The 14671-nt window shown below is 44.8% G+C and overlaps 1 protein-coding gene across 2 annotated transcripts in view; it reads left to right on the top strand.

Moving 5' to 3' along the window:
* Positions 1 to 12601, top strand: part of KIAA2012 (KIAA2012 ortholog) — a 324198-nt gene extending 311597 nt beyond the window's left edge. The window contains exons 25-27 of one of the 2 annotated variants that reach the window (XM_069226046.1): positions 5308 to 5480; positions 9868 to 10087; positions 11848 to 12601. In XM_069226046.1, coding sequence (XP_069082147.1) covers positions 5308 to 5480; positions 9868 to 10087; positions 11848 to 12007 — 553 coding nt within the window. In that variant the 3' untranslated portion in view covers positions 12008 to 12601. The remainder of the gene's footprint in view (positions 1 to 5307; positions 5481 to 9867; positions 10088 to 11847) is intronic. The other variant, XM_069226047.1, reaches the window with a different exon arrangement.
* The last annotated feature ends 2070 nt before the right edge of the window (positions 12602 to 14671 follow it).

The following is a 14671-nucleotide window of genomic DNA, read 5'->3' as shown; positions in this document are numbered from 1 at the left end:
CGTAGGTCAATAACGTTGAAGTCCAGTTCTCCATATTAATGGAAACCCCTGGACGCCTTGCCAGCTCCCACTCCTCCTCTTTGGACCCTTCCTTAGCTTGAATGTCCCTATGTAAAAGCTTGAAAACATCTACATACTCGTGCTTCCACATACGTTTTTTTCTCTTGTCCGACACACACATGTGACCCAAGAGGCATCGCCAGACCCATGTAGGGCAGCTCCTTCCTATGACCCCCACTGTCTTTGTTGTTCTCCACCACTACATTTTTTCCTCGACCCAGAGTCCGTCTGGACTCCTGTGTCATCTGACCTGTTACCGCTAGGTGGGTCTAGGTGATTTTTACCTCTATTGGCAACTTCTTTATTTGCTCTTGCACACTCAGGGCCATATTTATACTTTTTGACGCACAACTGCGCCAACGCAGTTGTGCGTCAAAAATGTTACCGCCGGCTAACGCCATTCCAAAGCGCCATGCGGGCGCCTTATTTATGGAATGACGTTAGCCGGCGGAGCTGACTGGTGTGCGTCAAAAAAAATTACCCACAACAGGCAGCGCCGGCGTAGGGGAAAAATGGAGCTTGGGCATCAAAAAATGGGGCAAGTCGGTCTGAGGCAAAAAATCTGCCTCAACCCGAGTTGCAACATTTTTTTTGACTCCCACCCTCCATTGACATGACTCCTGTCTTAGCAAAGACAGGAGTCATGCCCCCTTGCCCAATGGCCATGCCCAGGGGACTTCTGTCCCCTGGGCATGGTCATTGGGCATAGTGGCATGTAGGGGGGCACAAATCAGGCCCCCCTATGCCACAATAAAATTAAAAAATATATACTTACCTGAACTTACCTTAAGTTCCCTGGGATGGGTCCCTCCATACTTTGGCGTCCTCCTGGGGTGGGCAAGGGCGGCAGGGGGCGTCCCTGGGGGCATGGGAGGGCACCTCTGGGTTCCTTCCGAGCCCACAGGTCCCTTAACGCCTGCCCTGACCAGGCGTTAAGAAATGACGCAAAAGCGGCTGGATGTCATTTTTTTTGACCCGCCCACTCCCGTGCGCCATTTTTGCACGGGAGTTTAAATAAGGCGCACATGCCTTGGAGTCATTTTTTAGATGGGAACGCCTACCTTGCATATCATTAACGCAAGGTAGGTGTCCACGCTAAAAAATGACGTAAACTCCAAGATCTTTGGCGATAGACGGGTCTAACGCGAAAGTATAAATATGGAGTTAGCTTTGCGTCGGATTTGCGTAAAAAAAAACGACGCAATTCCGGCGCAAACAGAGTATAAATATGCCCCTCAGTCACTCCATCTCCCACTGATTTACACACTTTTTTGACAGCCCTGCTGCTCGGTGTATTCCACAAGGACCACCATTACTTCTTACCTGATGGGTTGTGTCCCGGGTCCTGTATGTCTCTTCAATGACCACTGCAAGCCTCCTTCCACTGCCAAGTGGTGCCTCCCACTTCAACTCTTGACTTCTTAAAAACACCAACTGATGTCTCTGTTGCAAAACCTCTCCTGGCATCCAGTGCCATAGGCACGCTTCCCTCGCCCTCATCACGCAGTTCACCTTGCTCCCACTCATCAATTCCATCATGATAATCCAGTTCCATTTCATCTCACCTACGTGCTCATCATACATAAGCCGATCTGACACCTCACCACCATGTACCAAAGGCACTGATGTGTCTCCCACTGGGGATGTTCCAGTCCGAGCATTGCAAGAGCGCTCCCTTGGAGTAGGGAGAGCCGCTGGAGACCCCCCTATGCCTTTAGACTAACTTCCAGGAGCCGTAATGTGCCCCGTTGGTGACTTCAACTGTCTGGCAGCCTCACCTGGTGGCCTTGTTGTTCTTTTCACTGCCTGGCTGCACCAACCAGGTGGGTCCACAGCACTACCGGGCCCTCAAGCTGTATGAACTCTTGACACTGCATAACCCCTGTGCCTTCCTCTGGTACCCATAACCAACATCTCCCACTAGTGTGTGTACTGTGCCTAGCCCCAACCTCTCCCGGACCTGCTGCTCCCTTCTCTGTCCCAACCTGGTAACCGTGCTTTGCAGTCACAATGCTGTCCTCATATAGGCTTTGCCAGCACTCCTCCTTTTCTTCTATGGCCCTCCTTTGTTCCCTAATATGCACATCAAGGTCAATGTGCTGCCATTTGTTAGCAGGCCCCCCTCCTGGCCCCTCTGGCCTGTGTAGGGCTTCACCTGCTGAATAATTAGGAATCAGCCCTGTCAGCTGCCAAAGCAGTCAGAAACCACCACCTGCTGCATTAGGGGCCCACCATCTTCCTTGGGCACTTGAGGCATGACCTTCTGTGTGCCCCTGCCTTACGTTTAACTAGCAGGCCAACACTTAGCTCTGTCATTACCTTCCGTCCCCATGGGCTGCCTTACTGATGAGGTCCAGAGCTACATCTAACACCTGGGGCCCGCCATCACCCATGTCCCCGCAGCCTTACTGAGCGCATCAACGCATCCTTCCCTGCCCCCACCCCTTCTTCCATGGGCTTTAAAGGCATCTGTTACCCAATGCGGCCTGCCTACCAGATGAATTCTTTGCTGCTGCTCTGGCCCCTCCCCATCCGGCATAGCTGAAGTATTTTCCCTCGATGGAGAACAGGCTGCAATCACGGCTGTGACGCCACGTGCAGCAGCACGTGTCGTGTGGCACATCAGCACCCAGGGCTCGTCCCAAATGTAGAGCCTGAAGAAGTCTGTGTGACCCGTGGTAACCAGAGCATGCAACATGTTCTTTACTGCCTCGGAATGGACGCCTCTGACATGATGCACCAGAACGGTTGTCTACAGCAAAGCACACCCAGCAGACCAAGGCCCACTGCCTACTCAACTGATGACAAAAATGTGCTGACCCCAGTAGTGCTGTGCAGGGTCAGGAAGAGGCTGATCCTGGAACCAGGGTTTCTGGAGGGCTGTGCTTGGTGGGACTTTGATTTGAAATAGGTTTTGTGCTCTGTTTTCCTCTCTTCATGACTGTTGACAAAATGTAATCCCTTAACAAGAAATGTTTCTGTTGCTTTTCAATCGGTTATCTTGGGTTTGGATTCTCTTTCCCAGTATATAGTGGGCAGTAGACACATGTGTTGATGTACTCATGAGGCTGTTGATGGTCTCATCATACTAAGTGACTGATCTTGAAGTGTAGGAGTTAGTGTAATGAAATTTAATTTACTTGTAAATGATCTAGGTCTTATGAGGAGGGGCTGTATGAGCCGGTAGATTGGGAACTGGTGGCAACTATGTGATCTATATCGAAATGCCAACCAGACAGAGAAACATTAATGGCATATGCCAATGAGAGAAGCCGAGGGTATGTGGAAGTATTATGGGTAGTATTTTAAAAGGTTGTATTATCTTCTGGTTGTTCTACTAAGCGAAGAGTCTCTGAAGCACAGAGGGAATACTCAGTGCTTAATTTGGGGCAGTGGTTGCCAGTGGGCGCCACTGACACTCATTTTTGGGGACAGGCACTTATTTTTCCCCATCAAACCTTTACAGGGAGCAAGAGAGGGAAAAACACAAAACACCCAAAAACAGATAAAAGGAGGAAGAGAAAGACAGAAAAACCATCACAGAGGCAGAAAGCAGGAGCCTGCAAGAGTTGGATAAATAGGCAGGGAGTGTCTGGCAGTGAATAAAAAGGCATGAGATGGATTTAATACTAGCAACGTTAATATTCATTAACATTTAATTGCACGGGCGTCGGGCTTTTGAGTGGTGTTTTGGGTACTGGCACTCTCTCTTTTACAAATTAGGCACTGGGAGTACTGACGGAACCTCCAGCGGTAGTGTACATTATCATGCCTATGGGTAGCACCGCCCACTTTAGTATTCAAGAAATCACACAAGTTACTCATATAAATCCAAAGATTGATGTTATAAACCATGCCAAACTGTTTTTGAAATCATTACTATTTATGGACAAAGTTTTTATCCAATTAGGGATTCCAACTGATGTGAAAGTACAACACCGTTTTTTTCCCCCATCACAGACTGAGAAAGGTATGCATGGCTGCAATGTGTGCAGGGGAGTGTGCAAATGGCTGTAGTATTAATATGTTATCCCCCATTCATGGGACGCACAACTCAAATTGGGGAAGTACTACATCACATGGTAAACTCCACATCTGTCAGTATGGTAATTCTGTGTCTACCATAATACTGCCCCAAATAACAGTCCACTCAGAGTGAGGGGCTAATAGTTTTGGACCCAATTTATACAAATTTCCTTGGAGGAAATATGGGATTAGCTAGAGCTTCTCAGATTCACAGTGCCACCATATACATTACATTCCCAAAAGTTTGGGAACAAGCAAGTTAGGAAATGTCTGTAACAGCCACAAGTTGCACTTGAGTATGAAATCCTTGTCCGCCGAAGCTTCTCAAGAATGCTCCAGATATCCGCAGCTTTGTTCCAGTGCAAATCTTTGTGAATACCTTATGGGAATCCTGCAAAAGAGTTTATTCTGAGCCAGTGGTTGCAGGTGGTGGGTGCCAACAGTCATTTTTGTAGTTCAGGACTTACATTTCATCATTAGGCTTTGCCTTAGAGCAAAACAGAGAAACACAAAAGAGAGAAACAAAAGGAAGAGAAAGAAAACAGCAAGAACGTAACGACAAAGGGAGAGAGTATGGAAGAAAAAGAACCTGTAGGAGTGAGATAAAGACATGTTAAGTGTAAGGTGGTAGTTGAGAGAAGACTGAGATCTCACCAAGAGTAAGCACCCTTGGGTTACGGCAACCATGACCCTTGCAGCAAGTTTCTGAGAAAAACTTTGGGTTCATGCAATTATTATAATATTTATTTAATTATTTGATTATTTTACATATTAAGCACGGGCTGGTGTACATCTGAGACACTCACAGACAACTTCCAATATGTTACGGAGGGAATCTGTCTCAGTTTGTCCCTTTAAGTTGAAGGGCAAAGTAGGAATATTGCTTAGGCTATGGAGAACGAGTCTATATAATTATTATTGGTAGTAGCAGTATTAATAGATGAGAAATATTCTTCTTCTTGTTCTTTTTATTTGCATGCCCTTGTACCCATAGAGTCATTTTAAATAAAGCTCCATCTACACACATTCTCGTTTGCAGTGAGGGGTTGTTTCTCCATGTACAGGTGTTTTGTAGCATAAACTTGCATCGGAGTAGGGGGAGCTTTAGAGTTAAGGCCCCCTCTACTTTCCAGAAAGAGGTACTCTATAGCACCGGTGCAGACACTGAGTTTTTTGTTGTACCTTCTCTTTTCACTCTCTTCGCTGATGAACGATGCACAGATTGCGCAAACAGCAGCTCGAGGAAGATCAACAGCGGAAGGAGCAGGAGGCCCTCAGAAAAGCCCAGCTGGAGAAGCAGGCCCAGGAGCGTGCTAGGCAGCAGCAGGAGGAGTACCGCAGGAAGATGCAGGAAATGCAGCGACGGAAGCAGCAAGAGGAGCGGGAGCGAGCGGGTAATGTACAGTGACCCCAAGAGGTTGTTGGGTGTCCATCGGCACATCAGATTTGGGGTATTGACTCTCACCTGAAGCAGCCTCTTCCTGCCCCCTCTCCCTGCCACATACATATTCTTTTGCTCTGTCTGCCTGACCATTCGCCAGTTAGATGCCACGTTCGCCCACTTAGTATGCTAATAGTCGACCCTCCTGCTGCCATCTTGTAGGCAAAGTCTAAATACTGTGGGAGCAGTGTACTCGACAGCCAAACCTTCTCTAATGAAACGCCTAAACTCCACACCTTTGCTTTAAAATTGGCCACGTAAAGTGCACAAGAATGTCAATGACCCACTTATTCCACTGAGCACATGGATCTAGACTCACCAAAGTTGTCCACATCACACAAGTTTCATTTTTTCCTTCCCTTCAGTCCATCAAGAATGAGGCTCTCAGTCCATGTGACCACTTAATACTATGGGGGGCAGTAGAGGCATTTACAGCTCCCATCTAAATGATGAGATCTCCAGGAACAGGGAGAATGTGTGCACTTTTGTGTAGCGATTTCGGCTGAGAAATCTGTGTAAAAGTCCAAATGAGGAATTATCAGAAGAATCAGAGTAGGATTTGTCATTTCAGCCAATGATTCCTCATTCGTTGAGGGATGCTCAGGATTCAACCCGGAAGATCAGTTACTTCTGACCCTCAGAGTAAATGGGGCCCCCGGGATTATTAATTTCAGGGATGCAATATGAACATGCTGCATCGCGGGAACTCGTACTGAGGACCTTAGCATTGTAAACAGGGCCGGCTTTAGGGCTGTGCGGCCGCACCGGGTGCTGACCTGGATTAGGGGGCGCTGTGTTTAGCAATAACTTTCAAAACTTGCGATTTAAAAGCATCTGCTGAAAAGTTTCTTGTGCTTTCAGTCTTCAGGAAGCAATTAAAATGTCAAGATACCTCTTGTTATTAATGTTCTTGCTAGAGAGAGAGATCGGAGGTTTGTCTAGGGGCAGCTTTGACTCGCCATTATAGTAGGGTAGAGGGTTAATGTGCCTGCTGCAAAGAACAGAACTATATTTTATGTGGATAGCTGAGTGGATTAGTAAATCCAGCCTTTACAAGTGTGTTAAATCAAATTAATCTATGTGAAAGGGGGGCTATTGGGAGATGAGGGGCACATTTGCCAGGTGGTATTGAGGGATCTTAGGAGGTGGTCATGGGAAGGGGGGGCAAAAAAAGACTGTCCCACAAGGCACCACCAACGCTAAAGCCGGCACTGATTGTAAATCAGCCTTTCTTATAAGCAGTAATACTGTACTAAACATAAATATAACAAAATGCATTCCGGGCAGTGCTTTTCAATGTTGTTTTTCATATTTTATTATTAGATTTGATAGAGTTATGACAGAGAAGAACAAGTGAAGCAAAAATAATATACGTTTAATGGTTCTTCACTAAGCAAGTATTCTTAGCATGAAATAAATTGTAGGGTCAACCCTTCATTTGCATATTCCTGTGATTATAATCGTAACTCTGTTCCTACCGAGATAGTAGATACATTTTGCACTGAATTACAAAAACACCCATTTTGATATTATGCAACATCCAGTAGTTGTTACAGATTATTATAATAAAACACCTTTACTAACTGCAGGCATTGAACTTCCAAACTGGACTGTACCTTCAACCATAGAAAGAAAATATAAATGCACAGTTCATCCTCATTGCAGAACAAAGGCAACTATTCTCATTACATATCAAGCACAATAAAAGTTAAAGAGCTACTTGGAATCAATGAAACAGGAAACGGTGTCTGTTGCCTCTCCCTCTCAATCTACACAAACTCTGTGGATGGAATGGTTTCAATCAAAACAAAGAATGTCCCAGACGCACATTGAGCATGTGAAAGAGTGCAGGGCAGAAAAGTGATCTAAATCACTTGTGAACAAGATACAATTGGCAGAATACTCATTTCTGTTGAGTGATACGTAGCATAATTACATAGGAATATTCTAGCATAATTAGTAGTGCAAAAGAGAATCTAGTGTAGTTAAAAATGTGAGAATGAGTTTAACAAGGTGTTACCAACTTACAAATCAAGTGAAGCAATATTCAAGGGATGACAGAATAGGCTGATGAGCACATTTCAGGATATTTAGGGGCATATTTACGAGCCCTTTGCGCTGCTATTGCATCACTTTGTGTGACGCAGCGGAGGTGCAAACCTTGTAATCAACCATAGCCTTTGCATGGCTTTGAATGGCCTCGTAGATCTGAAGGAAGGCAATGCAGTGCAAATCACTGTGTTGCCTTACTCTGCACAAGGGAAGCATTCCATGGGCATTGAGGTAGGTGTTCCCACGCAACGCCCATGGATTTTGACGCATCACCAGATTTTTAAGACCTTGTAAACCTGGGGATGCGCCAAAACCTTACGCCTTCCCAAGGTAGGTGCCATGAGGAGAAATATATTGAATTCTCCTCGTTTTTTTCCTCTTTCTGTGTGTGGTGCATTTTCCCCTTTCTATGTGTGCTGCATTTAGCAGCACACATAGAAAGAGGAAAAAGCCTCCCAGCGCAGACACCCTTGCACCTGCATTGGTACTAGGCTGCCAAAATGGCACCAGCGCAGTGGGAAAGGACGGACAGGAATGCACCGTACGCCATAGATACAAGGCGTTCCTGCCCTCACTCTTTGGTGCAGGGCAGCGCAGCAAGGTGACTCTCTGTGCTGGCGTGCGCTAAAAGCCCATAATTATGGGCATTAATGTCTCTGACTTGAAAATGATTACATCTGAATGGGAGGGATTCAATCTGCCCTGAGATCTTCTATGTACACACGCTCTACAGATTGTGGTAATTAAATGAAGTTTCTAAATTGTTAGTGTGAATCTGGAAGAATCAAGTTACTTTTAAACAGTCTCAAGGGTGCTTAACATGTACACTAACAAATCAGCTCTGTCCACTAACACATTAAATGCAGTTGTAAGGCAGCCAGACCATTGTCTACAACCATATGGCCCCACAGAGACTGTAGACAAAAAATCGATTGCTGGAAAACATTTTCAAAATAGCCAATGGATTGTGGGTTTTGTGATCATGTTGAGGGATATCATCCATGATGATATTTGTGATGGCATCTGGATATCCTGGGTGATGCCATGTGCAGTGCACAAGCGGCTGTTACCGTGGTAACTGGCAAATTTCAATGTTTTTAGATTTCAAACCTTTACAATAATCTCCCTGCAATGGGAGGTTTTTAAAAGAGAGTTTTTAAAAATGTTTTATGACTTTTATCAGTTTGTAGCTAAAACTGCTTGGACTTGCAGTTGCTCTCCAGTGCATGTGAAGGACCGAGGAGGCTACGTAACCTCATGCCTGTGGGGATGAGAGAGAGAGCTCATTCTCTTCGCCTCCATACTGTAGCTTTGCTTCCACCGCTTGTCTTTTGTTATGGGATGCTTCTGGAATGTGCAGGACGTCTACTTTACTCAACCCTGTTACAGCCAACAGGGTTCACTCTAGTGTGGGTAATTATTATACAAGTGAGAAAGCATCTGCAGAAAGCAGGAACGACTGTTAAATAGCTTGGGCTTTCACTGTGCCTGTCCACTGTGGAGCCGTGGAGGAGGGGGGGCGGGTGTGAGCTCAAGGGGCCACCCTCAGCATAGTACCCTGGACTGAGAGTTCCTGAGTGAGTTCAGAGGAGGGCCCCTCCATGTACTTTACAAGGGGGCACCCTCAAGTTTTGTTACACCAACTTTCTGGTGATGTTGTAAGAGATGACGCTATCCACCAGTTCTTAATTGATCTCAGCGGGCAAGAGCAGTGCACACTGTAGGCGTAGTCACTGTATCTCTACTCACATCAGGCATTATAGGGCCATTTCTGTTCAGAGACCACACAGGTGGCATTTGTAGCATACTATGCAGGGGGTACTCGTAGTGGACACATCAAAAAGGCTTTTAGATACATTGGTGCCAAATAAACCGCAAAGCAGCACAAAAACTCTACATCGACTAGGGCTTCAACTTACCTGAAGACAGCCACAAAGAGGTAGAAGATGACTTCACTGAATGCTGGCAGTCTCAGGTCACCGAAACAGTTACACCAGTAACTGTGAGAAGCGATTGGCCGTTGCTGTGGTCCCTATTAACCCTTAGATGATGCAACTGCACCAAACCGGGGGAAGTAACAAAGTGAGACGAGTGATATGGAATAGCTTTATGAGGGAAATAACAGCTTTCCTAATTCTTTCCTAAATTACAGAAAGTCATATGTGAGGAATTAAAAAAGGGGATTAGACTTGGACTGCAGAGGGCATAGATAATCCAAGATCTCGACTCACTCCTTGTAACTCTTTACTGGCTGCTATTTAACAAATGCTCCATTTCCTTTTCCTCAGAGCTGGAAGAGAAAATGAAGGTGGAGCGTGAACGAGCATTAGCTGAGGAGCGCCAGCGGCTTCAGGGGATGGCAGAGAGTGAACGCCAAGAGTACTACCGTCGGAAGCAGGAGGAAGAGGAGCGGGCCCGGCGGGAGGAGGAGGAGCGAAGGCAGCGAGCTGAGGAGCAACGCAGACTGGCACTGGAGGAAGCACAGAGACAGGCTCAGCTCTTCGCCAGGTACTGTACACATGATTTATGGGAGCTAACCATGCGTGGAAGATTTGGTATGTTATGTTATGGGGTGTAATAACATATGTTGAGTAGGGGAAGGGGCAGTTGCTCCATAGCTACACAAGAATGTGCTGCACAGAAAGTGTAGTAAGTGGGAGCAATGCCTTCAATCAGTGGCAGTGGTCTAAAAACAGGGCAGTCATTGCAGCATAGAACAAAGGCAGATGGCAAAGTTGCAGCCCTGTGTACCATAAATTATGGTTCAGAGGCTGTAAAGGAAAAAGAACCTTGGAGTCAGATACCCGGCTATCATTAGTGCACCAGGTGAGGGGGCACCCAGATAGTGAAGGGCCTGCTGAACCCCCAATTGAAGAGCAGAGGAAAAATAGGCCTGCTGCATTAAATACACTCAAAAAGATTAGGAGGTGGAATAAAAATAAAAATGACAGGATCTTATAATGAGCTTTGAAAATTGTAGTTTAGGACAGCAGAGCATAGTATGCAGAATTCTGGCTTATTGAGAAAGCCGAGGTTACACACAGATGTGTGTGGAAAGGCTACCAGGACACAAGCAGAATCTTTCTGATTGGGGCACTCATTTGTCTGGAAATCTGATTTCTCTATACGGCAATTAACCTTTGATGAGGAGCAGCCACGACAGGAGGCAAGAAGCAGGGTTCAACAAAGATCAGTTCTTTGACTTCCAACCTGTTAAGTCAAATGTCTTCATAAATGCCATTTAATCTAGTCTAGAAGGCATGTTAGCATTTCCACAAGAAACACTTTATCATCAGGGCTGGCCTGTAAACCTATATCAGCCCTGGCCAACATAGTCAAACCAGGGATACGTTGCAGGAAGCCACACTATAATGGGGCCATGAAAGCATGGTTGAATCATTGCGGACCACCCTGTCCTAAAAGCAGTCTCCTGGTCTGGAACCTACTCGGTAAATACCATAATGGCTAGTTCGTCCATGTTTATGATCTGCTCTTGTGGTTTTCACAGACAGTAGTACCACGGCGGTTGTGCAGAAGATTAATGTGGAGGTCATACAGACCATTCTCACCACAGGTTGGAATTGGCATGATCCAAGTTGTTCCTCCTACTGCACAACTGCTGCATCCCATCACCAAACCAAGACACCAGTTCTTCACCTGCAACTCACTAAGGCAGCAAGCAACAGTGTTGTGCACTTTATAAATAACAAAAGCGGACAAGCACAGCACTTTCAACTTAGGGTTATCACAGAGATCATACCTCCAGCACATTGTTTGAATAGCATTTACTGAGCATATTATGAAAGCTGGAAGGATTCAAGAATTTACTGGCTAAAATTTGATGAAACAGGACAGAAACCCATGCATTAAAAGCACAGCAATTATCAAGGGATAATTCAAAACAGGCAAAAAGTCCAGGCCATCGACGACAGCTCCAGGCAACGGACTAATTCACAGGGATCGCAGCTGACAGTTTCCATTGAAAAGTGCTGATGGTGAAATCCTTCCATGGGGAGAACCCATTGGCGGCATCTCAATCTGAAAGAGTAGATCTCGCTGATCAGTGTTTCATCAGGATAGCTGTCTTCTCTTTAGTCTCCCTTATGACACTGAATTACTGTTTGTGTTCAACTGGCATTTATGAGGTTAACAACAATATCTCATGCAAAAATATGTAGATACTCCTTTGTTCAAAACTCAGTCATGTTTTGCGCACCATCTCCAGTGACTCAGCGGTGCTTTCTAATCTGCATGTGTTTGTGTTCTAGGGAAAGAGCAGCTCTGGAACGACAGCTGAACTTCCAGCGTGAGCTGATGAAGGAATCCATTGGTATGGATCAAAGCCAGGATATTTCTCGACCATGGGTTTTCTCCTATTACCAGTTGCTGGAAATGCTTGGTCTGCAGCCCACTGTGGAAGAGAAATGACATGCATTTACCTAGGACTAGGACTCTACACATCACAGCTGAACTCTCCTGGAAATGTCAGAAAATGAATTATGGAGCATCTGCTGATCTTCTATCGGACAATTTCAAGACATCATTTCCTCCTTCCCCCTTTTAACGCAATGAAGGCCTTCATCTTAGGTCAAAGAAGTGACCAAAACACATTAGCGTGTATAGCTAGTGGCATGCAAGTATGTCTGACACACAAATTCACAGCACTTATGTTCCAAATAACTTCTTTCCATCATTGCCCAGAAGGAAAATGAAAACAGATGCGAATGTTCATGCTAGCACATAAACAAACATAGCAGTCCTTTCGGAGGAGCCTGTCTCTATGTAATAAAATAAAAACAATTAGGTATGTTTGAGTGTTCTCACTGCAGCAGTAGGCAGAGGTTATCCATAGAAGACATGTTAGAAAAGAACAACTCATGGTCAGTAAGAAGCTGGATATTAAAAACTTTCGATCCCATCTAACCTTTGTCATGTTGCTAGTGTTTCCACAGTAACAATACACTACTGGAGTATGAGAACTGCTACTGGTCATATATTTGAAAAATAAAAAACTATCACTAGAATAACCAGACTGTCCAGGTCCACTTAGTGTTCTGATTTCAATTTAATGGAAAATTAACAATAAAACAAAAGGAAAAGTGGATATATGTAAAAAAGGGAAATCATCCTTATGCCCATCCGTGTGGCTGTTCTGGATAGCGAGGTAGCCTGAATACTAGCACAGCAACTGCCAGTCTGATTGTAGCACGGTTACTTGCACAACACCTGTTTGATGATGCCTGCCCTGCACCACAATTATTATCTCATGATTACTAAAACATTAACTACTGGGGTTTGACAACTGGCACAACTGTAGCGTGGGGGTGATTACTGGTGCGCAATGCATATCTGAGATAGATGTCCTGAAAACTGGAAATCAGCTGGAGCATGATTACTTTTAAGGTAAGGTTCAGACGGGTTCTAAAAAATGATACCACAATTGAATGGTGCATGATTGCTGACACAGTAAGATTTGATGGTGGCATGGTTACTGACACCAATATCGGTCTCACTGGGACATGATTACATGTCTGATGTGGCATGATTGCTGGCACAATAAATGGCCAATTAATCACTGTTACTTGAACAGTAGCAGTATGATGGCATCATGGATATTGGCGGAATAACAGTCTGGTTGCAGTTTGATGATTGGAAGGAACAATAACTGCATTATGAGACTGTTTACTGCAAAACTATCTGGTGGAAACACAATTACTGGCACAAAAATGGCTAAGGGGACATAATGGAGCTTCCGGTTTTCAGTTTGTATTTGTTTTCATTCCCGCGTTTTTTTTTCGGTGTTTAAAAAAAAGCAAAAATCTGAGGTTATCAGTGGTTACTCGTTTCCTTCTCTGTCATAGGGGGGTTGTTTTTCCAGAAGTGATAAAGAATTTAGCGTTTGGTCCCTTCTTTCAATCATTCATTCATACTGCCCACTGTGCATTTAGCCTTTTGCTGCTACTGCTGATTCTCTTATCTGTACCTTGAGTTTGATTTTATGAGTGGCTATACTTTATTTCCATCACCTCACTGACTGTCTCGTTTACTGAGTCCCAATCTCCTCTTTCTAGCAGTCCAGTGCACACCAGGATGTGCATGGATGGGAATATGTTTTTTGCAACACATAAAAGATTAATGGTGAGCATTTAAATTTAAAACGTCTTTCTGCTGCTCTACTCCTCAGACTAAGGAGGGAATTTGGTTAGAAGGCGTTTTCTGACTTAGGAAGTATTGTTGGTGGGTGGTGCTTTTTGATTCCAAGTCACAGGACCCTATCCTTTGTCTTGGGACACCCATAAAAGCCTGGGCTAATAAATGTGGCATTGGTATGTTTTTGGCCTATTCCTAATGTATCTAGACAGAGTGGAGAATACCGTTTAGGAATAATAGGGATACTGTTTAGAGACAGCAAACTCTGCTGTTTTATAAAAAAGCAACCGAGTAGTAAAGAAGCTTCATGACCTGTCATGTACATGTGCAGTTCACACTATGAATGAAGTTTATTTTACATTGCTAGGTGATGAATATGGGACATCTACACAGGGATTTATACCAAGCAAGTGGGTCATTGTTAATTTGAAACAAGTCTAACAACTATGTTCTTGCAGGCATGCATCAGAGTCACCTCAGGTACTTTATCTTTGCCTTCTGCACAGCTTTCACAGTTCTACTGCATTTTCCATCTTGGGGACAACATTCTATTTAATTTGGTTACTGTGGTGTATACAAGTGATGATGCCAAGGGCCTAGTCATGTTTTGGCATCATAGGTTCCAATTTGCATTGTGACATGGAGGCAGGAGGAATGAACTTTGAACTTTGCAATCTTGGGCCTGTATCATAAGCTCATTCTACTTATGTATGCAGGCTCAGAATGGGGCTATACACGTATTTGTGTTCAAATTATATTGCCTGTAGCACAGGAAACACAGAGCAGTGTCTGCCCCTTCCTGTTTCTGAGCTGCACTGTTTGCAGTTCATACACTAACTTGTAGATTTTCTGACTTCATGCGTGTACTGTAGCTAGCACAGTTTCAATTAAACCAGCCCCTGGGCCCCTTCTGGGCCTGTGCCTGGTTGGTGAAGATGTTCG

The sequence above is a fragment of the Pleurodeles waltl genome, chromosome 3_1 (assembly GCF_031143425.1).
Source record: "Pleurodeles waltl isolate 20211129_DDA chromosome 3_1, aPleWal1.hap1.20221129, whole genome shotgun sequence".
NCBI lineage: Eukaryota > Metazoa > Chordata > Amphibia > Caudata > Salamandridae > Pleurodeles > Pleurodeles waltl.
Note: the sequence above shows the minus strand (reverse complement) of the source record. Positions and strands in the feature narration are given on the sequence as shown.